The following is a 27,446-nucleotide window of genomic DNA, read 5'->3' as shown; positions in this document are numbered from 1 at the left end:
ACAAATATTTGTAATGTATGAGAGCAAAGAACAATCATCAATCAACTATTTGCTCCCAAACATTGGAAAACAGACAAAAACAATTGTTTCGAGAAATTTGTTATATCAATACAACAGATGTAATGAATGATGAATGACCACTGTCTGTTTTCCAGTGTTTGGGAGGACAAGGTTGATTGTTATATGCCCTCATACATTACCAGATTTTATTCCCACCAGACAGATTGGACAGATATCTTTTAGGTGTGTAACCTATTTAGCCCTCAGCACCAAGCCAGTTGCTAAGACACACCAGGTTATTTACATTTTCAGATGATAAACAAACTCTCTTCTTCTGCACAATATGACCAGCAAGAGAAAACAACCTTTCACAGGGTACTGATGTTGCAGGTGTGGACAAGTACTTCTGTGCAATAGAGGCCAGCCTGCTGTGTGAGTCTGCATGCTTGGACCACCACTCTAACGGACAGGACTCTGTACTGATGGTGGGCTCCGCTCTGTATCGACGCACACTGTTCTCAACTGAATCTTCCTCTTGTTCAGAATCAGACTCTGATGAAGCAGCCAATAGGGCTAACTTTTTATTTGGTGGCTCTGTTGTTGCTTCCACCAGTTTCTCTGCAGCAAACCTCTGTTCCTTGAGTAAGTTGGTGACTGAGGCCCACACCTCACCCCTCTCAGGTCTGGGTATACACTTGAGGTCTTTGAATCTTGGATCCAATGCACTAGCAATCTTCAGATATGCAAGATTGGCATTTCCCTTGCGTGTCTCCAGGTCTGTTATGAATGTAGACTTAAATTTGACCACGTAGGCAGGGTCATCATCTGAGCTCGCCATGACCCGAGAGAGATGGCAAAAAGCAGGTAGAACCACAGAGCACGAAACATACTTTTCTCCTCCCAGAAGTTCCGTCACATACCTGCAACAGTAAAACAAAAATTCAAACCCATTTTGTTGGGTATGGGAGAACGGCACTGACAATTCTCGTGGATACCAATAGTGGCATCCCAGTACTCAGACAGTCCCCAGTAAATATACTAAACTGTCCTACCCTTAACCCTCCCTACAGGATCTTCACCGATGGTATACAGAGAGCCAGCATCGTAACTACATCCCATTCATGCTACATCTTTTACAGACAGTACAGTGAGAAAATTAAATATATGATGTATGTAAAATATACCTGCAGGGCTCCAGCTGTTGTAACGCTGTCGCTTTTGTAGTCCTCTCCTTTTCATACAAGTCATGTATTCTTCTTGTGATGGTGCGTCTTGAGGGAGGCTCATATGTGCTGTCATTCGTTGCGATCCTAAGAATGTTCTTGAGACCGACATCTTCCACAATACTAATCGGCCTGCAGCTTGTAGCTATCCACTTCGCTAAGTTATTTGTTAGCTTTTCTTGCTTTTGTTTATCTATACTTCTCCCATATGTTGTATCCAACGTAGTCTGCCGAAGCCTCACTGCACTGTTTGTTTCGTTGGGTGATTTTCTGGAATCAACGCTGTGTATTGCATTTAAATGATACTTTAAACTCGAAGTACTCCGGTGATAAGACAATTCAACGTTGCAGTGTTTACAAACAACTTTGGTTTTATCAACTCTGCCGTCTGGAAGAGATTTAAAATGAAAATGTCCATGTAATATTTCTGTTCCTTTCTCCATTTAGTCATTTCTGTGAGGGGGGGGACAGAAAAAAAAGTAAGATAAGACCACTGTATCATATAGAAAAACAAAAGTAGACTTTACACCCCAGTTTTGCTGTGCCACTGATTATTGATTAATGTCTTGCGAGCAGGGCCTTCCTAATGTTTAACTGTCTGTAAATACCCAGTTTGTTCTATCACTATCTTCATTGTAAAGCACAAATGAATATGCTGTGCTATATAATATAAACTGTTAATAAATAAAGGGCTCTTAGTAAGCTGCCGCAGGCTACAACTTTCATTACCCCCTTTCCATACACTAACCTCAGATGATAAAAAGGGACATAAGAGCACTATTACTGTATCATATAGAAAAAAAAAAAGACTTTATACCCCAGTTTTGCAGTGACACTGATTAATGATTAATGTCTAGCGAGCAGGGCCCTCCTAACGTTTGACTGTCTGTAAATACTAAGTTTGCTCTATCACTATCTTCATTGTAAAGCACAATGGAATATGCTGTGCTATATAATGAACTGTTAATAAATTAAGGCCCCTTAAGTAAGCTGCCGCAGGCTACAACTTTCATTACCCCCTTTCCATACCTCAACCTCAGACGATCTCTTGTAGTCTTGCACGATGCTCCCATTGCTGCTGGTCAGTAGTTAGGGAATTGCGCGTCTTGCCGGACAGCCTGCGGTGATGTCACTCTGTCCGTTCTTTAGTACTGCCACTTTATCATTCTACCCAAGTTTGCTGGAATGTTAAGGTAGGGATTGGACACTGACATGCAAACTTATAGACCTGTTTAGAATTGTGTACTCACCCCATCCCCTGTGAAATACAGTACCCACCCTATTACCCCAGCCCTAGTGGCTTGTACCCCTCTGTTATGTGGCTGCAGTAACATCCTCCCCTGATGTACCCCTCTGGTATGGCATCCACCCCTCTGTTACGGGGCTGCAGTAACATCCTCCCCTGATGTACCCCTCTGGTATGGCATCCACCCCTCTGTTATGTGGCTGCAGTAACATCCTCCCCTGATGTACCCCTCTGGTATGGCATCCACCCCTCTGTTATGGGGCTGCAGTAGCATCCTCCCCTGATGTACCCCTCTGGTATGGCATCCACCCCTCTGTTATGGGGCTGCAGTAGCATCCTCCCCTGATGTACCCCGCTGGTATGGCATCCACCCCTCTGTTATGGGGCTGCAGTAACATCCTCCCCTGATGTACCCCTCTGGTATGGCATCCACCCCTCTGTTATGTGGCTGCAGTAGCATCCTCCCCTGATGAACCCCTCTGGTATGGCATCCACCCCTCTGTTATGGGGCTGCAGTAGCATCCTCCCCTGATGTACCCCTCTGGTATGGCATCCACCCCTCTGTTATGGGGCTGCAGTAGCATCCTCCCCTGATGTACCCCTCTGGTATGGCATCCACCCCTCTGTTATGGGGCTGCAGTAACATCCTCCCCTGATGTACCCCTCTGGTATGGCATCCACCCCTCTGTTATGGGGCTGCAGTAACATCCTCCCCTGATGTACCCCGCTGGTATGGCATCCACCCCTCTGTTATGGGGCTGCAGTAACATCCTCCCCTGATGTACCCCTCTGGTATGGCATCCACCCCTCTGTTATGTGGCTGCAGTAGCATCCTCCCCTGATGTACCCCTCTGGTATGGCATCCACCCCTCTGTTATGGGGCTGCAGTAACATCCTCCCCTGATGTACCCCTCTGGTATGGCATCCACCCCTCTGTTATGGGGCTGCAGTAGCATCCTCCCCTGATGTACCCCTCTGGTATGGCATCCACCCCTCTGTTATGGGGCTGCAGTAACATCCTCCCCTGATGTACCCCTCTGGTATGGCATCCACCCCTCTGTTATGTGGCTGCAGTAGCATCCTCCCCTCATGTACCCCTCTGGCATGGCATCCTCCCCTCATGTTACCCCTCTGGTATGGGCCTGCAGTGACATCCTCCCCTCATGTAGACTACACAGCGTCCTTGCTCACATTCATAATGACCCCCTTTATACTAGTCATGTAATTACAGCCTTCTCTTGAGGCAAACTCACGGTGGTATGATGATGTAGCCCTTTTGGATATTCAGCGTCTTTCCTTATGCACCTGGGGATCTTCTCCCTCCTCCTATCTGGCAGCCCCTCTGCTGTTACATGCACGGGGACCTCTGCACTGGTATCCTGGCGTCTTCCAAGTGTGGCAGCACATGCAAGGGGATGTCAGCAGTGGTATCCTGGCATCTTCTAAATGCTGCAGCACACTCGCGGGGACCACGGCAGACACGTCCTGGCGTCCTCCAAGTGCCGATGCGCACGCGCGCGGACCTCGGCTGCTGTGTCTTGGCGCGAAAATCTGGCATCCTCCTAGTGCCGATGTGCATGCGCGCGGACCTCGGCTGCTGTGTCGGCGTGAAAATGCGCTGTTCTTCCGGGTCTGAGATCAGCCGGATCACGTGACGTACGAGTTAACGCGTTAATGAAATTATCGGCGTTAACATATTTTTGCGTTAACGCGATAATAACGCGTTAATCTGCCCACCACTACTTAAAACATAACTTTTATTTGGCTTCTTAGTGTAAAATATAGAGCGTTGTCAATCAAACAACACATAACACAGAAACAAAACAAAGACATACATACATACATATACACATGACATTTGTTAAATTGAAGTGTGATACCTTTATTTATAACTTGTTCACACTTCTATTGATTCACTCATGTGTTCTAATAATATTGCTTCAGCAATTGTCATTAATTTATTTTAGTCAGCTTTGCCAGCTTACCCAGGTATGCCCACACAGTTGTTAATATATAGTCTGGTTTCAATATCAGATTGATAGTGCCGTATGGAGGATAGTGAAGTCTCACTTTAATAGATATTAATGGTAAGAAAAAGGTCCCACGTGAAAAGCGCTCCTACAGCCGGTTGCTCCTGTGTGTCTGCTGTTCGATCACCCTGCCTATGCTACCATACCAGTTTATTCCCAGGGGTCTCCTCCCTGGTCACCAAACTGGCCCCTTGTTGGCCTTGCTGGATACCTGCCCGAACGGGGTGAATAGGTAGCGTCCGGCACTGATGTCGAAAGAGAATACCAGGTTGGTTGTATATAGGAACTAAGTTATGATTCACTTCTGCTTTCCAATCCAGCTTGGTGAGTCACCCTGGTGCTTTTCAGTATTGCAGGGAGACACTACGGGCTGGATGGATGAGAGAGTGTTGAAAGGGGTGGGTTATAGTAACAGAATGTCAGTTTACCTAAAAGTTGGACCTCTGCTTTCAGAGATCTGCTTGTCGCATAGAATCAGTGATGAGAGAGTCCTATACTGTTGGGCTTACTGCTGACATATTTTATAAGTCGGGTACCAAAGAGAAGTTTTGAAAAATGATATAAGAAAAAAGAGAAAGAGAAACCAGTCAGAGGTACAAATCTCATAACATTGGATTAATGTAGCTTGGTCCACTGCCTGTGGATTGTGACTCAGATATAATGGTACAGCACCAGTTGTCTAGGTGAGGATATCTGAGTCGGCTGCCTATGGGCTATACCTCACATAGCCTTTTATGGTGGATATCAGCAGTTAGATGGTTCTATTTATATCAAATTGGACCTATCCTACAGTCTGCAGCATAAATAAGAGCAGAAATTAGACAAACATCATTGGCCTTTAGTGGTTAGGTCAAATGAAACTTATGCATACAAGGCACAATATATCTCGCCACTTGCACTTTAAATCAAAAAAAGCGGCATAGGCTGTCAGTTATAATTCGGATCGTTTCCAATATCTGACAAATTGTCTGAGTACAGATATCTTAAACGGCTATCTATGGGCTATACCTCACATAGCCTTTTCCCAGTGGATATGTGCAATCAAATGATACAATTTGCCATGTTTTAACCTATCATATAGTTTACAACATAATGGAAGCATATATTGAGACAATCATCTTTTTTACTCTTTGTAGTTGGATCATATAACCTATACGCTTAAAGAAACAATGTATCAGGCCACTTGCACTCTGACTCAAAATAGTGCGGCATAAGCTGTTAATTCCCAATGAAATCACATCTACTGTCTAACAGATTACACAGTCCAGCAGTGAAAAAAATTACATTTACTCTGCTCTTGCTGAGAATTTATGGTTACAAAGTAGGCATTAACCCCTTCCCGACATTTGACGTATATATACGTCATGGCCGGGATGTACTTCCCGACACATGACGTATATATACGTCATGACTTTAAACTGTCCCCGCGTCCATAGACGCGGGGACAGAGGGACGATGTCTGCTGTCCCTGACAGCAGACATGTCCCTGCATGCCCAGGGGGGGCTGCGATGCCGCCCCCCCCGTCGGCGATCGCTGTGATTGGCTGTTCAGTGTGAACAGCCATTCACAGCGTTTTCCTGTGTTACCGGCGAATCAGACGCTTGGTAACAAAGGTGTCAATCACCGCCGGGCGTCAGGGGGCATGAGGGGGTCATCGGTGACAACGACACCTCACCCCACCTGCCCCCAAGGCTGTGATTGGTCCGTGGGACCCACGGACCAATCACAGCCAAGGCGCGTGATTTAAACTACCGGTGACTGCACTGCAGACGCCATTCCGGTCTGGAATTGCGTGCAGAGCGGTCACCGTGCCAATCTGTCGTGATACATACCTGATCCTTGCCTGAAACTTTCCTGATCACCGCTGATCACCGCTGGTAGCGTGCTGCCAGCAGCTGGATACTTCCTGGATCTTGTGACTTCTGTGTGTGCTGCTGCTGCAGTGTCATAGAGTCACAGATCGTGAGAGATAGGGACAGATAGTGACAGAGAGTGATAGAGAGTGATAGAGAGTGATAGAGAGTGCTATATTTTGTGTCTGCTGCACCCCCTTTTGTGCTGATCACTATATCTGAGGTGATCAGCAACTTTTTGGGGGTGCAGAGGTTTTTTTTTTATATATATACCTGTCAGTTGCAGCAAAGGTTGTGCTGCCTGTGCAACTGACTGCTGCCCCCCCCTGCTGCCCCCCTTTTGTGCTGATTGTGCTGATTAATTAACTGATCAGCAACTTTTTGGGGGTCCAGGTTTTTTTTTTTTATATATATATACCTGTCAGTTACACCAAAGGTTGTGCTGCGTGTGCAACTGACTGCTGCCCCCCCTGCTGCCCCCCCTTTTGTGCTGGTCAGTTTAATTTAATTAATCAGCAACTTTTTGGGGGTCCAGGTTTTTTTTTTTATATATATACACTGTCAGGTTGTGTGTCTGCTGCCCCTCACTGCTAATCAGTGTTGCATCACTGCATCACTGATCTGCAGTTTTTTTTTTTTTGGAGAGTGCAGTGGGGTTTTGTTTTTACACCCACGTTGCTTGTGTGGGTGTCCTGTGGCCGCTGAGCACTGATCAGTGACGTACAATCACTGAACAGCATTTTTGGCACAGGGTTGATATCATTTTTTTTTCTGCAGTTTTTTTAAATTGTTTTTTTTTTTGGAGAGTGCTGTAGAATTTTTTTTTAAATTGTTTTTACACCCACGTTGCTTTTGTGGGTGTCCTGTGGCCGCTGATCAGTGACGTACAATCACTGAACAGCATTTTTGGCACAGGTTGATATCATTTTTTTTCTGCAGTTTTTTTTCTGCAGTTTTTTTTTGTTTTTACACCCACGTTGTTTTTGTGGGTGTCCTGTTGCCTTTGAGCGCTGTTCAGTGACGGACGTTACTGACCAACATCTGTGCTCAATTTTTGGCGCAGGACCTTTTTTTTTTTTTTTTAACCCCTTTAATTTTTTTTTTTTTATTGGGATCAAATTCCTGTATAAAGTATTTTTTTTTTCTGCACTACATACACACTACACACTACATACCCCCCGTGTTGAAATAAAGTTTGTACCCCCCCTACACTATACACGTGTTGAAACATTACACTTACAGAAACACAAAAATAAAAATGGCATCCCAAATGTCATCCCAAATGTCATCCCAGTCATCCAGAAGAATGTATTCAGCGGAGGAGGCATATGCCATGCTTGCCTCTGACTCTGACACAGCCAGTGATGCAAGCGGGGAATTTGAAGGATTCGCCTTAAGCTCCTCTTCCTCCTCTGCTGATGAGGGACCCCCTCAAAGACGCCCCCGTAGAGCAGCTGAGACCCCCCCCCCCAAATGATTGATCCCGTATGGACCCCACCACCAGACAATTTTGAGCCCCAGGTTCCTGAGTTTTTGGCCATCCCAGGAATCCAATTTGATTCCACAGGTCTCAGAGAAATTGACTTTATCTGATGATTTTATAAATTTAATGGTGGACCAAACTAATTTATATGCCCAGCAGTTTATTGCTCAAAACCCCACGTCATCATTTGCTAGGTGGACCCCTGTAGATGCAGTAGAGATGATGATGTTTTGGGGTCTGGTGTTTCATATGGGCATAGTAAAAAAGCCAGAAATTAGGCAATATTGGAGTACAGATGTTCTGTACAGCACCCCACTTTACCGTATGGCCATGACCCGGACTCGTTTTGAGATAATCCTTAAATTTTTACATTACACCGATAATACACTGTGCCCACCCAGAGATGATCCCACCTTTGACCGGCTATTCAAAGTCAGGCCGGTCATTGATCATTTCAGTGCCAAATTTGCAGAGATGTACATCCCTGAAAAATGTATTTGTATTGACGAGTCCCTTATACATTTTAAAGGAAGGGTTAAATTCCACCAGTACCTTCCCAGTAAGAGGGCAAGGTATGGCATAAAAATGTATAAGCTGTGTGAAAGCACCTCAGGGTACACCCACAGGTTTAGGGTATATGAAGGGAAGGATTCAAGAATTGAACCGCCAGAATGCCCCCCCTCCCTCGTAGGTGTTAGTGGAAAAATTGTCTGGGATTTAGTGCACCCCTTCCTGGATAAAGGTTATCACCTCTATGTGGATAACTTTTACACTAGCATCCCCCTGTTTAAGGCCCTTGGTTCAAGAGGTACAGCAGCTTGCGGTACTGTGCGTAAGAACCAAAGAGGCCTCCCAAAAACGCACATTGCCCAAGTAATGAGAAGGGGTGAAAGCAGGGGAATATGCACCGAAAATATGTTGTTGGTCAAATATAAGGACAAGAGGGATGTCCTTATACTGACAACAATTCATGGAGACAGTACCACCTCCATCCCTGTACGAGGTACCAGTACCCACACCTCAAAACCTAATTGTATCCTAGATTACAATAGGTACATGGGCGGAGTGGATCTTTCAGATCAGGTACTGAAGCCGTACAGTGCCCTGCGGAAAACAAAAATCTGGTACAAGAAGCTGGCCGTGTATATCATCCAGATGGCACTGTATAACGCTTACGTGCTATTCCGTTGTACCAGCCAGAGGGGGACATTTATGCACTTTCAAGAGGAAGTCATAAAGGGCCTAATATTTGGGAATCAGCAGGCAGAGGGCCCCAGTACTTCTAGTACTGGCCCCCGTATTGTACCAGGGCAGCATTTTCCTAACGAAATCCCCTCCACTGCAAGAAAGGGCAGGACACAAAAAAGGTGCAAAGTTTGCAATAAAAAGGGAATAAGAAAGGAAACTATTTTCCACTGTGAAACTTGCCCCGACAAACCCGGCCTATGTATAAAGGAGTGTTTTAAAATATACCACACATCTATGGATTATTAGGTTCATCATTTCACCGTGCTTCGGGGGTCTTGCTAATGCGACATAGCACCCACAATTCATTCCACCAGAATCTGAGCTGCAAAATCCAAAAATCACTCCTTCCCTTCTGAGTCCTGCCATGCACCCAACTGGTATTTTTTGGTCACATATGAGGCATTTCCATACTCGGGAGAAATTGGGGCACAGATTTTGGGGTGCTTTTTCTCCTTCATACCTTCTGAAAATGAGCCAGAACTGCATTTTTGTTTAAAAAATTTTAATTTTTCATTTTCACTGCCCAGTTGTATCAAAATTGGTGAAACCCCTGGGGGTTTGAAATGTACACTATACCCCTAGATGAATTCCCTGAGGGGTGTAGTTTGCAAAATGGGGTCACTTGTGGGGGGGTTCCACTGTATTGGTGCTTTGGGGGTCTTGCTAATGTGACATAGCACCCACCAACATTCCACCAGAATCTGTGCTGCAAAATCCAAATATCACTCCTTCCCTTCTGAGTCCTGCCACTTTTTGGTCACACATGAGGCATTGCCGTACTCGGGAGAAATTGGGGCACAGATTTTGGGGTGCTTTGTCTCCTTCCTTCCTTGGGAAAATGAAAAATTTTGAGCCAGAACTGCATTTTTTGTGTAAAAAATTTAATTTTTCATTTTCACTGCCCAGTTGTACCACAATTGGTGAAACCCCTGGGGGTTTGAAATGTACACTATACCCCTAGATGAATTCCCTGAGGGGTGTAGTTTGCAAAATGGGGTCACTTGTGGGGGGGTTCCACTGTATTGGTGCTTGGGGGGTCTTGCTAATGCGACATAGCACCCACCAACATTCCACCAGAATCTGAGCTGCAAAATCCAAAAATCACTCCTTCCCTTCTGAGTCCTGCCATGCACCCAAATGGTATTTTTTGGTCACATGTGAGGCATTGCCGTACTCGGGAGAAATTGGGGCACAGATTTTGGGGTGCTTTGTCTCCTTCATACCTTCTGAAAATGAAAAATTTTGAGCCAGAACTGCATTTTTTGTGTAAAAAATTTAATTTTTCGTTTTCACTGCCCAGTTGTACCACAATTGGTGAAACCCCTGGGGGTTTGAAATGTACACTATACCCCTAGATGAATTCCCTGAGGGGTGTAGTTTGCAAAATGGGGTCACTTGTGGGGGGGTTCCACTGTATTGGTGCTTGGGGGGTCTTGCTAATGCGACATAGCACCCACCAACATTCCACCAGAATCTGAGCTGCAAAATCCAAAAATCACTCCTTCCCTTCTGAGTCCTGCCATGCACCCAAATGGTATTTTTTGGTCACATGTGAGGCATTGCCGTACTCGGGAGAAATTGGGGCACAGATTTTGGGGTGCTTTGTCTCCTTCATTCCTTATGAAAATGAAAACTTTTGAGCCAGAACTGCATTTTTGTGTAAAAAATGTAATTTTTCATTTGCACAGCCCAGTTGTATCAAAATTGGTGAAACCCCTGGGGGTTTGAAATGTACACTATACCCCTAGATGAATTCCCTGAGGGGTGTAGTTTGCAAAATGGGGTCACTTGTGGGGGGGTTCCACTGTATTGGTGCTTGGGGGGTCTTGCTAATGCGACATAGCACCCACCAACATTCCACCAGAATCTGAGCTGCAAAATCCAAAAATCACTCCTTCCCTTCTGAGTCCTGCCATGCACCCAAATGGTATTTTTTGGTCACATGTGAGGCATTGCCGTACTCGGGAGAAATTGGGGCACAGATTTTGGGGTGCTTTTTCTCCTTCATACCTTCTGAAAATGAAAAATTTTGAGCCAGAACTGCATTTTTGTGTAAAAAAATGTAATTTTTCATTTTCACTGCCCAGTTGTATCAAAATTGGTGAAACCCCTGGGGGTTTGAAATGTACACTATACCCCTAGATGAATTCCCTGAGGGGTGTAGTTTGCAAAATGGGGTCACTTGTGGGGGGGTTCCACTGTATTGGTGCTTGGGGGGTCTTGCTAATGCGACATAGCACCCACCAACATTCCACCAGAATCTGAGCTGCAAAATCCAAAAATCACTCCTTCCCTTCTGAGTCCTGCCATGCAGCCAAATGGTATTTTTTGGTCACATGTGAGGCATTGCCGTACTCGGGAGAAATTGGGGCACAGATTTTGGGGTGCTTTTTCTCCTTCATACCTTCTGAAAATGAAAAATTTTGAGCCAGAACTGCATTTTTTGTGTAAAAAATTTAATTTTTCGTTTTCACTGCCCAGTTGTACCACAATTGGTGAAACCCCTGGGGGTTTGAAATGTACACTATACCCCTAGATGAATTCCCTGAGGGGTGTAGTTTGCAAAATGGGGTCACTTGTGGGGGGGTTCCACTGTATTGGTGCTTGGGGGGTCTTGCTAATGCGACATAGCACCCACCAACATTCCACCAGAATCTGAGCTGCAAAATCCAAAAATCACTCCTTCCCTTCTGAGTCCTGCCATGCACCCAAATGGTATTTTTTGGTCACATGTGAGGCATTGCCGTACTCGGGAGAAATTGGGGCACAGATTTTGGGGTGCTTTGTCTCCTTCATTCCTTATGAAAATGAAAACTTTTGAGCCAGAACTGCATTTTTGTGTAAAAAATGTAATTTTTCATTTGCACAGCCCAGTTGTATCAAAATTGGTGAAACCCCTGGGGGTTTGAAATGTACACTATACCCCTAGATGAATTCCCTGAGGGGTGTAGTTTGCAAAATGGGGTCACTTGTGGGGGGGTTCCACTGTATTGGTGCTTGGGGGGTCTTGCTAATGCGACATAGCACCCACCAACATTCCACCAGAATCTGAGCTGCAAAATCCAAAAATCACTCCTTCCCTTCTGAGTCCTGCCATGCACCCAAATGGTATTTTTTGGTCACATGTGAGACATTGCCGTACTCGGGAGAAATTGGGGCACAGATTTTGGGGTGCTTTTTCTCCTTCATACCTTCTGAAAATGAAAAATTTTGAGCCAGAACTGCATTTTTGTGTAAAAAAATTTAATTTTTCATTTTCACTGCCCAGTTGTATCAAAATTGGTGAAACCCCTTGGGGTTTGAAATGTACACTATACCCCTAGATGAATTCCCTGAGGGGTGTAGTTTGCAAAATGGGGTCACTTGTGGGGGGGTTCCACTGTATTGGTGCTTGGGGGGTCTTGCTAATGCGACATAGCACCCACCAACATTCCACCAGAATCTGAGCTGCAAAATCCAAAAATCACTCTTTCCCTTCTGAGTCCTGCCATGCACCCAAATGGTATTTTTTGGTCACATATGAGGCATTGCCGTACTCGGGAGAAATTGGGGAACAGATTTTGGGGTGCTTTGTCTCCTTCATTCCTTGTGAAAATGAAAAATTTTGAGCCAGAACTGCATTTTTTGTGTAAAAAATTTAATTTTTCATTTTCACTGCCCAGTTGTACCACAATTGGTGAAACCCCTGGGGGTTTGAAATGTACACTATACCCCTAGATGAATTCCCTGAGGGGTGTAGTTTGCAAAATGGGGTCACTTGTGGGGGGGTTCCACTGTATTGGTGCTTGGGGGGTCTTGCTAATGCGACATAGCACCCACCAACATTCCACCAGAATCTGAGCTGCAAAATCCAAAAATCACTCCTTCCCTTCTGAGTCCTGCCATGCACCCAAATGGTATTTTTTGGTCACATGTGAGGCATTGCCGTACTCGGGAGAAATTGGGGCACAGATTTTGGGGTGCTTTGTCTCCTTCATACCTTCTGAAAATGAAAAATTTTGAGCCAGAACTGCATTTTTTGTGTAAAAAATTTAATTTTTCGTTTTCACTGCCCAGTTGTACCACAATTGGTGAAACCCCTGGGGGTTTGAAATGTACACTATACCCCTAGATGAATTCCCTGAGGGGTGTAGTTTGCAAAATGGGGTCACTTGTGGGGGGGTTCCACTGTATTGGTGCTTGGGGGGTCTTGCTAATGCGACATAGCACCCACCAACATTCCACCAGAATCTGAGCTGCAAAATCCAAAAATCACTCCTTCCCTTCTGAGTCCTGCCATGCACCCAAATGGTATTTTTTGGTCACATGTGAGGCATTGCCGTACTCGGGAGAAATTGGGGCACAGATTTTGGGGTGCTTTGTCTCCTTCATTCCTTATGAAAATGAAAACTTTTGAGCCAGAACTGCATTTTTGTGTAAAAAATGTAATTTTTCATTTGCACAGCCCAGTTGTATCAAAATTGGTGAAACCCCTGGGGGTTTGAAATGTACACTATACCCCTAGATGAATTCCCTGAGGGGTGTAGTTTGCAAAATGGGGTCACTTGTGGGGGGGTTCCACTGTATTGGTGCTTGGGGGGTCTTGCTAATGCGACATAGCACCCACCAACATTCCACCAGAATCTGAGCTGCAAAATCCAAAAATCACTCCTTCCCTTCTGAGTCCTGCCATGCACCCAAATGGTATTTTTTGGTCACATGTGAGGCATTGCCGTACTCGGGAGAAATTGGAGCACAGATTTTGGGGTGCTTTTTCTCCTTCATACCTTCTGAAAATGAAAAATTTTGAGCCAGAACTGCATTTTTGTGTAAAAAAATGTAATTTTTCATTTTCACTGCCCAGTTGTATCAAAATTGGTGAAACCCCTGGGGGTTTGAAATGTACACTATACCCCTAGATGAATTCCCTGAGGGGTGTAGTTTGCAAAATGGGGTCACTTGTGGGGGGGTTCCACTGTATTGGTGCTTGGGGGGTCTTGCTAATGCGACATAGCACCCACCAACATTCCACCAGAATCTGAGCTGCAAAATCCAAAAATCACTCCTTCCCTTCTGAGTCCTGCCATGCACCCAAATGGTATTTTTTGGTCACATGTGAGGCATTGCCGTACTCGGGAGAAATTGGGGAACAGATTTTGGGGTGCTTTGTCTCCTTCATTCCTTGTGAAAATGAAAAATTTTGAGCCAGAACTGCATTTTTGTGTAAAAAATTTAATTTTTCATTTTCACTGCCCAGTTGTACCACAATTGGTGAAACCCCTGGGGGTTTGAAATGTACACCATACCCCTAGATGAATTCCCTGAGGGGTGTAGTTTGCAAAATGGGGTCACTTGTGGGGGGGTTCCTAACATTTAGCATCTTATGGTGCCTAGAATCCTACATGGTGCCTAAAAAATAATCTCATAAAAAGGAGGCTCCAAAATCAAGTAGGTGCTCCTTCTATTATGAAGCCTGTGGTTTGGTCAACGTGCACACTAGGGCCACATATAGGATATTTATGAAAACAAAAGAATTGGGGGAATCAATTTTTAGTCACATTTCTCTAGTAAAATCTACTGTGTTCCTTAGAAAAATGTATTAAAATTGCAAATCTGCAAAAAAATGAAATTTTGAAATTTCACCTACACTTTGTTTTAATTCCTGTGAAACACCTAAAGGGTTAACAAACTTCCAAAATGCTGTTTTGAATACTGTGAGGGGTGCAGTTTTTGAAATGGCATCATTTATGGGGGTGTCTCACATACAAGTCCCTCAAAGTCACATCAGAACTGAACTGGTCCCTAAAAAAATCAGTGTTTGAAATTTTCTTGAAAATTTGAGAATTTGCTATTCATATTGTAAGCCTCCTAGTGTCCAAAAAAATTAAAAGGAAGTTGAAATAATGATGGAAACATAAAGTAGACATATGGTCTATGTTAGTTATTAACTATTTTGAGTGGTATGATTATTTGTCTCACAAGCAGAAAATTTAACATTTTGCAAATTGCTAAATTTTCCATTTTTTTACGACATTTTGGTATTTTTCACAAAAAAACACAGACTGTATCGACCCAAATTTATGACTAATTTGAAGTACAATGTGTCACGAGAAAACAATCTCAAAATCACTGGGATAAGTAAAAGCAAAAAAAAGTTATCCCCACTTAAGTGATACATGTCAGATTTGAAAAAAAGGGCTTTGTCAGGAAGGCAAAAACTGGCTGTGTCAGGAAGGGGTTAATATTTAAACATTGACATCAATCCTAATCGCAGAGTCCCCTTACGTGCTGCTAAGCCTTGCTGACCAATTTGCTGTATACTGGCAGATTTGTCTGGCTGAAATATAGTCTACACAGGCTAGCAGCACAGATAGGGAGGGAGGTCCGCTGGCACTCTCTGAGTACTGAGTGTGGGTTTTTGTTTGCTCAAGGGAGGGCAAACGTAAGACAGAAAAAGAGCTTTGTGGGCGCACTCTTGTATTTGTAGATATGGAATTAATTTAAAACTTAACATTTATTTCGATCTTTTAATATAGATTAACCAAGGTTAACAATAATAAGAAAGAGAGTATAAGGAGTTAGAAAAGGGTACCAATAGTATGACAAATAATAAAGATATAATATATAAAATGTTGTGTGATGGCACCTTTCACACTTTACTCTCCATTCAGCGCACTACGTCCTTATCATCATTGACATGTGGACAATGTGATTATGGGCGAAAATGAATGGTTTTAATCACCTACAGGTTCGGATCACCCGTAGGGATATAGATTACCCCAGCAACAGTATGTTGGTATTATCACAGCTTGTATTGCTCATGCAGTGGGCGTTTCCAGTGCAATTATCTTAGGGATACCTCTATTAATACCACACCAGATGTTCTTCAGGGGTCCCCCACAAGAATACTATTCTGGCCCGTCACTGCTTAGCTTCCAAGTTCGGGAAGTGTTTGGGCAGTTCCAGTGAGGTATGGTGGTATTTTCTGAGGTTTTTCCTTCCCAAAATAGAAATTGCCTGGTTGACTGCGGATTAGAGCATTGATAGCTGACTGGATACCAAAATTGTGTGGCCACCAAGGGACTTGCAGCTAAATATGTATCTCTTCAAAGATTGCTGCAATAATGACATTACAAAGGGAAAAAAAGAAACATACGGAGGGGAGGGAATGGGGGGAGAGAGATGGGAAGGGAGAGGTGGGGAGGGTAAGTAGTAGCAATTTTTGATAAAAGAGGCAGAATTGCCTAATTAGTATGGATGATATTTAAGTTTAATTATAGCTGCTGATCAAGTCTGCGGAGTTCAGGTAAACAAGGGGTTAACTACCTATGTACCAGATATGACCTGCCTGCTTATTTCTGGTGGTCAATTCCTCTTAGCAAAAAAAGGGGTTTATCCAGTATCCCCAGTTAAATATTACAATGCTGCTGTCCCACAAAGTATTTCAGCTCCGACAAGGGGTTAAATGCCTCAGTGCCAGATATAGCCTGCCTGCTTATTGCTGATGGTCAATTGTAATTCGCTGGATTGGGTTATCCTGTATCCACAGTCAAATGTTACAACACTGCTGCCCCACAAGGTAGCTCAGCTCCGATGCTGGCTACTGCAGGAACTTGCTGACAGTATTCATTTAAACACTGGTTACTATGTATATATGTGTAATAGTTGCAGTTCCTTTAAGTAAACAAAAGTGTCACTCCTCTGCCAGACGCAGATGGAGGACACTGGTACCTGAGACGCCACCGGGCGTCAGATTATGGAGTCCGGGCAGGTCTGAGGTACGGCTGGTGGGGGTCGCAGTGTGGAAGGTCTCCGTGTGGGTAACGCCGCTGCTGCTGTCGCTGGGGTGTCAGTTTAGACACGTGTTTCGCCGGGATCGGCTTCGTCAGTATGCGCCATCTTGGTTGTGGGCAGTTTGCCCTGGCTTTTGTACGTTGTTCGTCCAATCACCATTCTGTTTTTTTGATTGATGCCTCAACTAGCCTATGTAGAGGCACTTGTCACTGATTAGCCTGAAGCTGTGGCTGAGATTAGATGCCGTTTTTCACTGAGTTTAATATAGTCTATTAAGGCTAGTTGGTGACAGTATTAAAGTAGCGTGATAGCCTTTTTTATAGGAATGTGACAACTTGGATTGAATAGAGGTGGGGTTTGAATTACCCAATATGGGGTGTGTGCATTCCCCTGCCATAATAGTTTCTGGGTCATTATTAGGGATTAATTAGTCGATTAGGTACCTGGAGGGTTTATTTGACATGATGCTGTATTGATTCTATATTAAAGAATGAATATCATTAGGGACTATATACAAAAAGGAAAAAGGGACATTTTATAATAACCATGAAGTTATCTTGATAATAGGAATATAAATATAGATTCACTTGAATAGAAAATAGAGTGAAAATGTATTAATTAAAATAAAAAAATAAAAAATTGTTAATTTTTTTTTTTTAAAATGGTTCTGGAATTGATGAATATCAATGAAGAATTGATAAGAAGGGTTAAGAATTATCTAATGGAGAAATATCTATATATAATAAATGGTGAAATATAAATTGTTGATATGGGAAATGTGAAGCCCTAAATGGCCCAGTGAATAATGAGGGTATTGGGCATAATTGTGAAAGTGACAATGTGATGATAATTTATGGGTGTGGGTCCTGGGTATGGCCATGTGGAAGTGACAAATATTTGTGAAAGGAGGAAAAAAGTGAAACAAAAACCTGACTGGTGTGAAAAGAAAGGAAATATATATATATATATATATATATATATATATATATATATATATATATATATATATATATATATAAAGTATATATATTTTTTTGGTGGTGTGATACCCAGGATGCTGTGGCATGTAAGTGACTGGTGATAATACAATGGTACAGTTACCAGTATAAAGGGTATTAACAGAATACCCGTGGTGCTGATGCTTAGATATCAAGTGAGATGCTAGTAGATTAAAGTGGGGTGACTGTAAGTTGTGGGTGCTCCAACCTCGTGAGGACAGAGATTAACCTTAATAGCATGCTAAATTATGTGATAGTGGTAAAATTTGCATAGAGCTGAGGATGAACATTCATATTCAGTTGTACGTTGATAGAGATGGAGCCTTGCTGCATGATTTCACAATTAAGAGTTTTTATCTGCGAAATGCCCCATACTTGATGTCTTCATTGAGGCCATTGGGTGCTAAGGATCCCAAACGGAAAATCCATTTGCCTTCTTTCTGAAGCAGTGTTTGGTTGAGGTCCCCACCTCTGAGGCCCAAATGTATTTGCTCGAGGCCAAATATCTTGAAGCTGGTGGATTTTCCTGCATGTTTCAAATGGAAGTGTCTAGCTACGGTTGTTAATTGCTTCATCTTCTTTATGTCGGCTTGGGCATTCCGAATGTTCCCTAGATGTTCAAGGGCACGTTGTTTTAACATCCGACTCGTCATCCCAACGTATAGGATGTTGCAATCGCATGTGATGCAGTATATCAGGTTCTTGCTTTTGCAATTGAAGTATCCTTTAATATTGATCAATTGTCCATACTTGTCCTTCATCGTTGTTGTTTTTTTGATATGTTGGCAGATTTTGCAACCCCCGCAGGGGAAGCTGCCATCCGGGAAGGTGTTTCTTGTTCTCGGTCCCGAGAAGTGACTGTGCACCAATTGGTCCTTGAGACTGGGTGCTCTTCTCCAGCTCATGTTGACTCTGCTGTCCAGTTTCATGGCTAGGTCATTGTCACTCAGGATGATGGGCCAATGTTTCTGTATGATATCTTTGATTTCACGCCATTCAGCACAAAAATTGCCAACAAATCGAATTGTGGTTTCTTCTTTTTTGTTTGTGGGTTCATCTTTTTTGAAGAGGATCTGTGATCTCTCTACCTCAGCCACCGTTCGTTTTGCCTTCTTGATGGATCTTTTGGAGTATCCCCTCTCCACCAGTCTGTCGCTGAGATCTTTACAATTGAGTTGGTATACTTCTTCGTTGGAACAGTTTCTACGGAGCCTTAAAAATTCTCCTTTAGGAATATTAGCAATTGTGGGTGGAAAGTGTGCACTTGAGTTGTATAGCAGGCTGTTGGTTGAGGTAGTTTTTCGAAAGAGTTCCGTATTCACCATATTCCTTTCACCTCTGTATATCCTTAGATCAAGGATGGTTATACTGGAGCGACTGTATTCAGATGTCAATTTTAAATTGAGTTGGTTATTGTTCAGGTGTTCCAGGAATTGATGTAACTGTGCTTCGGAGCCCTTCCATATCATCAGAATGTAATCTATGTACCGCATCCATGCGGTTATGCATTCTTCATAGATGTGGTTATCCTCGTGAAAGACGAACTCCCGCTCCCACCATCCAAGGAAGAGGTTAGCGTAGGTGGGGGCACAGGCCGCCCCCATCGCTGTGCCCCTCCCCTGGATGTAGAAGCGGTTGTTAAACGTGAAATAATTTTTGTGCAGTACGAAATTCATTAGTTGTATGAGAAAGTCCTGGAAGTCTCCATATTCCTCCATTTGTAGAAAGTATTTGACAGCTTCCAGGCCCAGGTCATGTCTTATGCAGGTGTATAACGCTTCGACGTCCAGGCTTACTAGGATCTCAGTTTCATCTAGGCAGACATCATGTAACTTCCTTAGGACGTCAGCTGTGTCCTGTACGTAGGAGGGAAGGGCCGTGACATGTTGGCGCAGGTGTGTATCTAGGAAGATGCAAGCTTTTTCAATGAGTGCTCCATTTCCCGACACTATCGGGCGTCCTGGTGGTTCAGTGATATGTTTATGGACCTTCGGTAGTAAATAAAAGGTTGCCGTGCGGGGATTTGGGTTTGCCAGGAATTGATGTTCTGTTTTTGTGATGGCAGCTTCCCCTGCGGGGGTTGCAAAATCTGCCAACATATCAAAAAAACAACAACGATGAAGGACAAGTATGGACAATTGATCAATATTAAAGGATACTTCAATTGCAAAAGCAAGAACCTGATATACTGCATCACATGCGATTGCAACATCCTATACATTGGGATGACGAGTCGGATGTTAAAACAACGTGCCCTTGAACATCTAGGGAACATTCGGAATGCCCAAGCCGACATAAAGAAGATGAAGCAATTAACAACCGTAGCTAGACACTTCCATTTGAAACATGCAGGAAAATCCACCAGCTTCAAGATATTTGGCCTCGAGCAAATACATTTGGGCCTCAGAGGTGGGGACCTCAACCAAACACTGCTTCAGAAAGAAGGCAAATGGATTTTCCGTTTGGGATCCTTAGCACCCAATGGCCTCAATGAAGACATCAAGTATGGGGCATTTCGCAGATAAAAACTCTTAATTGTGAAATCATGCAGCAAGGCTCCATCTCTATCAACGTACAACTGAATACTAATGTTCATCCTCAGCTCTATGCAAATTTTACCACTATCACATAATTTAGCACGCTATTAAGGTTAATCTCTGTCCTCACGAGGTTGGAGCACCCACAACTTCCAGTCACCCCACTTTAATCTACTAGCATCTCACTTGATATCTAAGCATCAGCACCACGGGTATTCTGTTAATACCCTTTATACTGGTAACTGTACCATTGTATTATCACCAGTCACTTACATGCCACAGCATCCTGGGTATCACACCACCAAAAAAAAAAAAAATATATATATATATATATATATATATTTCCTTTCTTTTCACACCAGTCAGGTTTTTGTTTCACTTTTTTCCTCCTTTCACAAATATTTGTCACTTCCACATGGCCATACCCAGGACCCACACCCATAAATTATCATCACATTGTCACTTTCACAATTATGCCCAATACCCTCATTATTCACTGGGCCATTTAGGGCTTCACATTTCCCATATCAACAATTTATATTTCACCATTTATTATATATAGATATTTCTCCATTAGATAATTCTTAACCCTTCTTATCAATTCTTCATTGATATTCATCAATTCCAGAACCATTTTTAAAAAAAAATTTAAAATTTTTTAATTTTTGTATTTTAATTAATAAATTTTCACTCTATTTCCTATTCAAGTGAATCTATATTTATATTCCTATTATCAAGATAACTTCATGGTTATTATAAAATGTCCCTTTTTCCTTTTTGTATATAGTCCCTAATGATATTCATTCTTTAATATAGAATCAATACAGCATCATGTCAAATAAACCCTCCAGGTACCTAATCGACTAATTAATCCCTAATAATGACCCAGAAACTATTATGGCAGGGGAATGCACACACCCCATATCGGGTAATTCAAACCCCACCTCTATTCAATCCAAGTTGTCACATTCCTATAAAAAAGGCTATCACGCTACTTTAATACTGTCACCAACTAGCCTTAATAGACTATATTAAACTCAGTGAAAAACGGCATCTAATCTCAGCCACAGCTTCAGGCTAATCAGTGACAAGTGCCTCTACATAGGCTAGTTGAGGCATCAATCAAAAAAACAGAATGGTGATTGGACGAACAACGTACAAAAGCCAGGGCAAACTGCCCACAACCAAGATGGCGCATACTGACGAAGCCGATCCCGGCGAAACACGTGTCTAAACTGACATCCCAGCGACAGCAGCAGCGGCGTTACCCACACGGAGACCTTCCACACTGCGACCCCCACCAGCCGTACCTCAGACCTGCCCGGACTCCATGATCTGACGCCCGGCGGCGTCTCAGGTACCAGTGTCCTCCATCTGCGTCTGGCAGAGGAGTGACACTTTTGTTTACTTAAAGGAACTGCAACTATTACACATATATACATAGTAACCAGTGTTTAAATGAATACTGTCAGCAAGTTCCTGCAGTAGCCAGCATCGGAGCTGAGCTACCTTGTGGGGCAGCAGTGTTGTAACATTTGACTGTGGATACAGGATAACCCAATCCAGCGAATTACAATTGACCATCAGCAATAAGCAGGCAGGCTATATCTGGCACTGAGGCATTTAACCCCTTGTCGGAGCTGAAATACTTTGTGGGACAGCAGCATTGTAATATTTAACTGGGGATACTGGATAAACCCCTTTTTTTGCTAAGAGGAATTGACCACCAGAAATAAGCAGGCAGGTCATATCTGGTACATAGGTAGTTAACCCCTTGTTTACCTGAACTCCGCAGACTTGATCAGCAGCTATAATTAAACTTAAATATCATCCATACTAATTAGGCAATTCTGCCTCTTTTATCAAAAATTGCTACTACTTACCCTCCCCACCTCTCCCTTCCCATCTCTCTCCCCCCATTCCCTCCCCTCCGTATGTTTCTTTTTTTCCCTTTGTAATGTCATTATTGCAGCAATCTTTGAAGAGATACATATTTAGCTGCAAGTCCCTTGGTGGCCACACAATTTTGGTATCCAGTCAGCTATCAATGCTCTAATCCGCAGTCAACCAGGCAATTTCTATTTTGGGAAGGTAAAACCTCAGAAAATACCACCATACCTCACTGGAACTGCCCAAACACTTCCCGAACTTGGAAGCTAAGCAGTGACGGGCCAGAATAGTATTCTTGTGGGGGACCCCTGAAGAACATCTGATGTGGTATTAATAGAGGTATCCCTAAGATAATTGCACTGGAAACGCCCACTGCATGAGCAATACAAGCTGTGATAATACCAACATACTGTTGCTGGGGTAATCTATATCCCTACGGGTGATCCGAACCTGTAGGTGATTAAAACCATTCATTTTCGCCCATAATCACATTGTCCACATGTCAATGATGATAAGGACGTAGTGCGCTGAATGGAGAGTAAAGTGTGAAAGGTGCCATCACACAACATTTTATATATTATATCTTTATTATTTGTCATACTATTGGTACCCTTTTCTAACTCCTTATACTCTCTTTCTTATTATTGTTAACCTTGGTTAATCTATATTAAAAGATCGAAATAAATGTTAAGTTTTAAATTAATTCCATATCTACAAATACAAGAGTGCGCCCACAAAGCTCTTTTTCTGTCTTACGTTTGCCCTCCCTTGAGCAAACAAAAACCCACACTCAGTTGTTATACTGAAATCGTGGGCGCACCACCAATCAATGACTATCAAAATTTAAATAATATAGTCCGTATGTTGGTCACCTAAATGAACTAATAACCAATCAATCCACGTCAGTGCTGCTCCAAACCCTACCCCACACTCTCTGAGTACTGTGAGGATTAGCTCACTCGAGCAGCGTGTGTGATTGCTGTGTGGGATACAGCTCGGGAGACCGCGCGCACACTCTGAATGAGCTGCGGCGGTGATTACCTTACTGTGACCGTGTGTCTGTCACTGGCCGTGGTGGCGGGTCAGGTTGTGGCGGTTAGCGCGTCTCCTCTGCTGTCATGGGACAAGATGTGTTTAGCTGGCAATTGCTGGGAGCTGGATACGCATTTCACCTATTGGCTTCTTCAGTCCGCCATCTTTGTCATGGGCATTTGCCCACTTTTTATCCTGTTGCTGTCATTCAGCTATTGGTTAGAGTATTTGATTGACCTTTTAGTGATCCTATGTGCTTATTATTATTTTGCAATGCTCTCCTATGGATCTCTGACCGTTTTGGCCATTGCATTTTGTTATCTTGTATTTTCTATTAGGTATCCCTTACTCCATTATCTACCCCTATTCATGACTGCATGGGGAAAGATGACAGTAAGGGTTTTTTGAGATGTTACTTTTTTGTTGAACTGCAGAGGATCAAATGTGTTCTCACTAGATGATTGTACAGATAAAGGACTTGGCAATATTAATCAATATTGCTCTCTCATTTTGCGATGTTACCTGCGGGATATAAGTTATTATGGGTATTATCTGAGATCGTCTGATCTATTGGAATTATCAATATTGAGGTCGGCTGATTAATGTAATCTACCCAGTTATGATTGAGAGTGTCTTTATAGGATTTTGGACAAATGGGACCTAGTTTTAGCACGTTTTATTGAGGTGCTGTATGCTGAGGGGATACACAAACTTGTATGTGTTTGGTGGATCTTACTACCGCGTATTCTGGCGATTACCATTATCTGTTATTTCAGCTATATGAAGTGTCTGCATTATTATATATATTGTTTTTTGTTTTTTATTTTTTATTTATTTTTTGTTTATTTGTATTTTTTCATGCTACCTATCTTAAAGGGTGTAGAATGATTATTGTGAGGAAATGTGTGTTGAGTAGAGGAGGCATGGTTATTTTCAGTGATCATGCCACGTTTTGGCCTTATGAGTGCCATTGGTGAGGAAGTGAATAAATAGTGCCTGTGCATAGATGATGGTGTTCCTTTTATGGACTGATATACTAGAAACTGTGTGTTATACTGTCAAAGACAATGGGGCCGTGGCCGTGTCTAGTGTGAATGTGGTTGTTATTATTAATGCTTTAAACCGTGTGTTGTATATTTAATTATTGTGGTGCTGGTGGGATGTTGTATGACTTAAATTTATAAGCTATGTATGTATTGCTGTAATATTGACCTATGGTGAACAAACGGGAAAGGGGTGCTCGCAACACAAAAACCAGTGAAGAAAAACTGAGTGATAAAAGATATAAAATATAAGTGAAAAGGCCTATGAGATTAAGGGTGATTCGATACTGTGGTGCTGATCATATAGATGTTGGTGTATCGATGGTTAAGAATGATTTACAGAAAAGCTGCATAATTGATGTTATCATTCAAACCTCCTGGTATCATTGATACTAGTAGAAAGATCCACTTGCTTTCCTTTTTTAATAGTGCCTGCCTGAGGTCTCCTCCTCTCAGGCCCAATTTGACCTGTTCCAGGCCCCAGATCTGAAAACTAGTTGATTTTCCCAAATGTTTATGCAAGAAGTGTTGTGCTACTGTTGTTATTTGTCTCATTTTGGCCTGATCTGTGGCAGAATTTGTAATATTGCCCAGGTGTTCTAGGGCTCTTTGCTTTAACATACGTGAGGTCATCCCAACGTATTTCAACTGGCAGCTGCAAGTAATCAAGTTCTTACTCTTGCAGTTGAAATATTCTCTAATTGGCATGATATTGTTGTACTTGTCCACCACTTCAGTTTTTTTGCTGATGAATGGGCAGACCTTACAGCCTCCACACGGGTAACTACCTGCTGTTATTTTGGTTATCCTCCAACTCAGTTGGTGATCTGCTCAATTCCATGTCTGAGCCCTCTGAATCATTTACTTCATTTGATCCCACAAATTAAAATGAAATATCTGCACTTTTCTCTTCCTCCCACTCTACTACCTCTCCTCTTGACCCTATACCCTCAAAAATAAGTAAATCTCTGTCTCTTGTGCTCATCCCAATCTTAACTAAAATCTGTAACCTCTCTTTCTCTACTGGTGTCTTTATATCATTGTTCAAACACGCAGTTATTACTCTCAACTTCCATGCACCTCCGAACTACTTGAAAGACTTGCCTACACTCACCTCACACACTTTCTTAACTCGCACAACTTATGATCTGGTCACTGCGAAGTCTAAAGGCTAAATTCACTATTAATTCTTCTAGATCTCTCTGCTGCTTTTGACACTGTTGACCACACACTTCTCATACAAACACTACAATCCCTAGGTCTTAAAGACACAGCCCTCTTATAGTTCACATCCTACCTATCTAACCGCTCCTTTAGTGTTCGTTTCTCTGATTCTACCCTCTCTTCGCTGCCTCTTAAAGTTGGAGTACCTCGGGGTTCAGTTTTAGCTCCTCTGCGTTTCTCAATCTATACCTCATCTCTTGGCAAACTAATCAGATATTTTGGATTTCAGTATCATCTGTATGCAGATGATACTCAGCTCTACCTATCCTCTCCTGACCTGTCCTCATCTATATTGAGCTGTGTCTCTGAATGCCTTTCTGATGTTTCATCCTGGATGTCATCTTGCCACCTCAAACTTCATATTTCAAAAACAGAATTAATTATATTTCTGCCATTAAATAGTATTTACCAACCTGATATCTCTATTGTTGTTGAGAATATGACAATCACTCCTACCTCAAAAACTCGCTGCCTAGGTGTTATCCTTGACTCTGAACTGTCCTTTGTACCCCACATTCAATCTGTCTCAAAATCATGCCACATGCATCTAAAAAACATATTCATAATTCGCCCCTTACCTTACACAAGACACTGCAAAAACTCGAATTCATGCTCTCATCATCTCCAGCATTGATTATTGCAATAGTCTCCTTATTGGCCTTCCCCAGTACAGACTCTCACCACTACAGTCCATCATGAATTCAGCTGCGAGGCTAATCTTCTTAGCAAGTCATTCATCATCTGCAAAGCTACTCTGTCAGTTACTTAGTAGTAGTACGTTTATTTATAAGGCGCCACAAAGTGTCCGCAGCGCCGTACTTAGCAAACAAAAAACAAATTACAAGGTAACGTACAAGGTGTGTTGATAAAATACAGCAAAAATAAATAACCAGCATAGCTGGTAGAACTAAATTCAGCATCAGTTCTGAAGTAGGTGTGAAAATTGTCGAGGAGACTTAAGATGAAGTAGAGGAAGGGAAGAACCGGGCAGGAGCACTGGTGAGGTAAAGAGGTAGGGTGAGTACGGGAGTAAGGAGGGCCCTACTCATAAGAGTTAACAGACTAAAAGGAGGTGGTTGGATGAACAAAAAACAATAGGATAAGTAGGAACGGATGGAGGGGTAGGGTTGGCAGGATGGGAGGAGCAAAAGAGGTTAGGAGGAGGAGGGATAGGCTAAACGGAAGAAGTGGGTTTTGAGGGAGTGCTTGAAGGAGGTAAGGGAATCAGAAAGCCTGATGGGTAGCGGGAGGTTGTTCCAGTGCAGGGGGGCAGTGGTAGAGAAGTCTTGGACACAGGAGTGGGAGGAGTTGATTAGGCGATAGGTCAGTTGGCGGTCGGCGGCGGAGCGAAGTGGACGGGAGGGAGTGTGGATAGAGATCAGTGAAGAGAGGTAAGGAGCGGTGGAGGAGGAGAGAGCTTGTAGGTGGTGGTGAGGAGTTTAAAGAGAACCCGGAAACGAATGGGGAGCCAGTGAAGAGATAGACAGAGGGGGGAGGTGGAGGTAGAGTGGCGGGAGAGGAAGATGAGCCTAGCAGCAGCATTAAAAATGGATTGGAGAGGGGCGAGAGGTAACCCAGAGAGAAGGATGTTGCAGTAGTCAAGGCAGGAGATGACAAGAGAGTGAATGAGAATTTTGGTCGCGTCAGTGGAGAGGAATGGTCTGATGCATGAGATGTTGCGGAGGTGAAAGTGGCAAGACTGTGAGAGAGTACGAATGTGGGGGGTGAAAGAGAGGGAGGAGTCAATGATGACACAGAGGCAGCGCTTCATTGGTTACCTGTTACTTCATTGGTTACCTGTATTCTACCGTATTCAATACAACATTATTTTACTTACACACAACGCCATAAACCAAACTACACCA

At 43.0% G+C, this 27,446-nt stretch overlaps 1 protein-coding gene and 2 pseudogenes across 1 annotated transcript; 1 reads left to right on the top strand and 2 right to left on the bottom strand.

Moving 5' to 3' along the window:
* Nucleotides 1–256: 256 nt before the first annotated feature.
* LOC146049535 (E3 SUMO-protein ligase ZBED1-like) lies at nucleotides 257–1,684 on the bottom strand. Its single transcript, XM_083166068.1, has 2 exons — nucleotides 1,185–1,684; nucleotides 257–920 (listed from the first exon to the last, which is right to left on the bottom strand). The coding sequence occupies exons 1-2, from the start codon at nucleotides 1,664–1,666 to the stop codon at nucleotides 257–259; spliced, it is 1,146 nt and encodes a 381-aa protein (XP_083022194.1). The 5' UTR covers nucleotides 1,667–1,684.
* A 14,243-nt stretch (nucleotides 1,685–15,927) lies between these two features.
* On the bottom strand, nucleotides 15,928–16,047 carry LOC146050841 (5S ribosomal RNA; annotated as a pseudogene).
* A 6,449-nt stretch (nucleotides 16,048–22,496) lies between these two features.
* Nucleotides 22,497–22,616, top strand: LOC146050879 (5S ribosomal RNA; annotated as a pseudogene).
* Nucleotides 22,617–27,446: the final 4,830 nt, after the last annotated feature.

The sequence above is a fragment of the Crinia signifera genome, chromosome 12 (assembly GCF_055691185.1).
Source record: "Crinia signifera chromosome 12, ASM5569118v1, whole genome shotgun sequence".
Lineage (NCBI taxonomy): Eukaryota > Metazoa > Chordata > Amphibia > Anura > Myobatrachidae > Crinia > Crinia signifera.
This window is presented reverse-complemented; position numbering and strand designations above follow the sequence as displayed.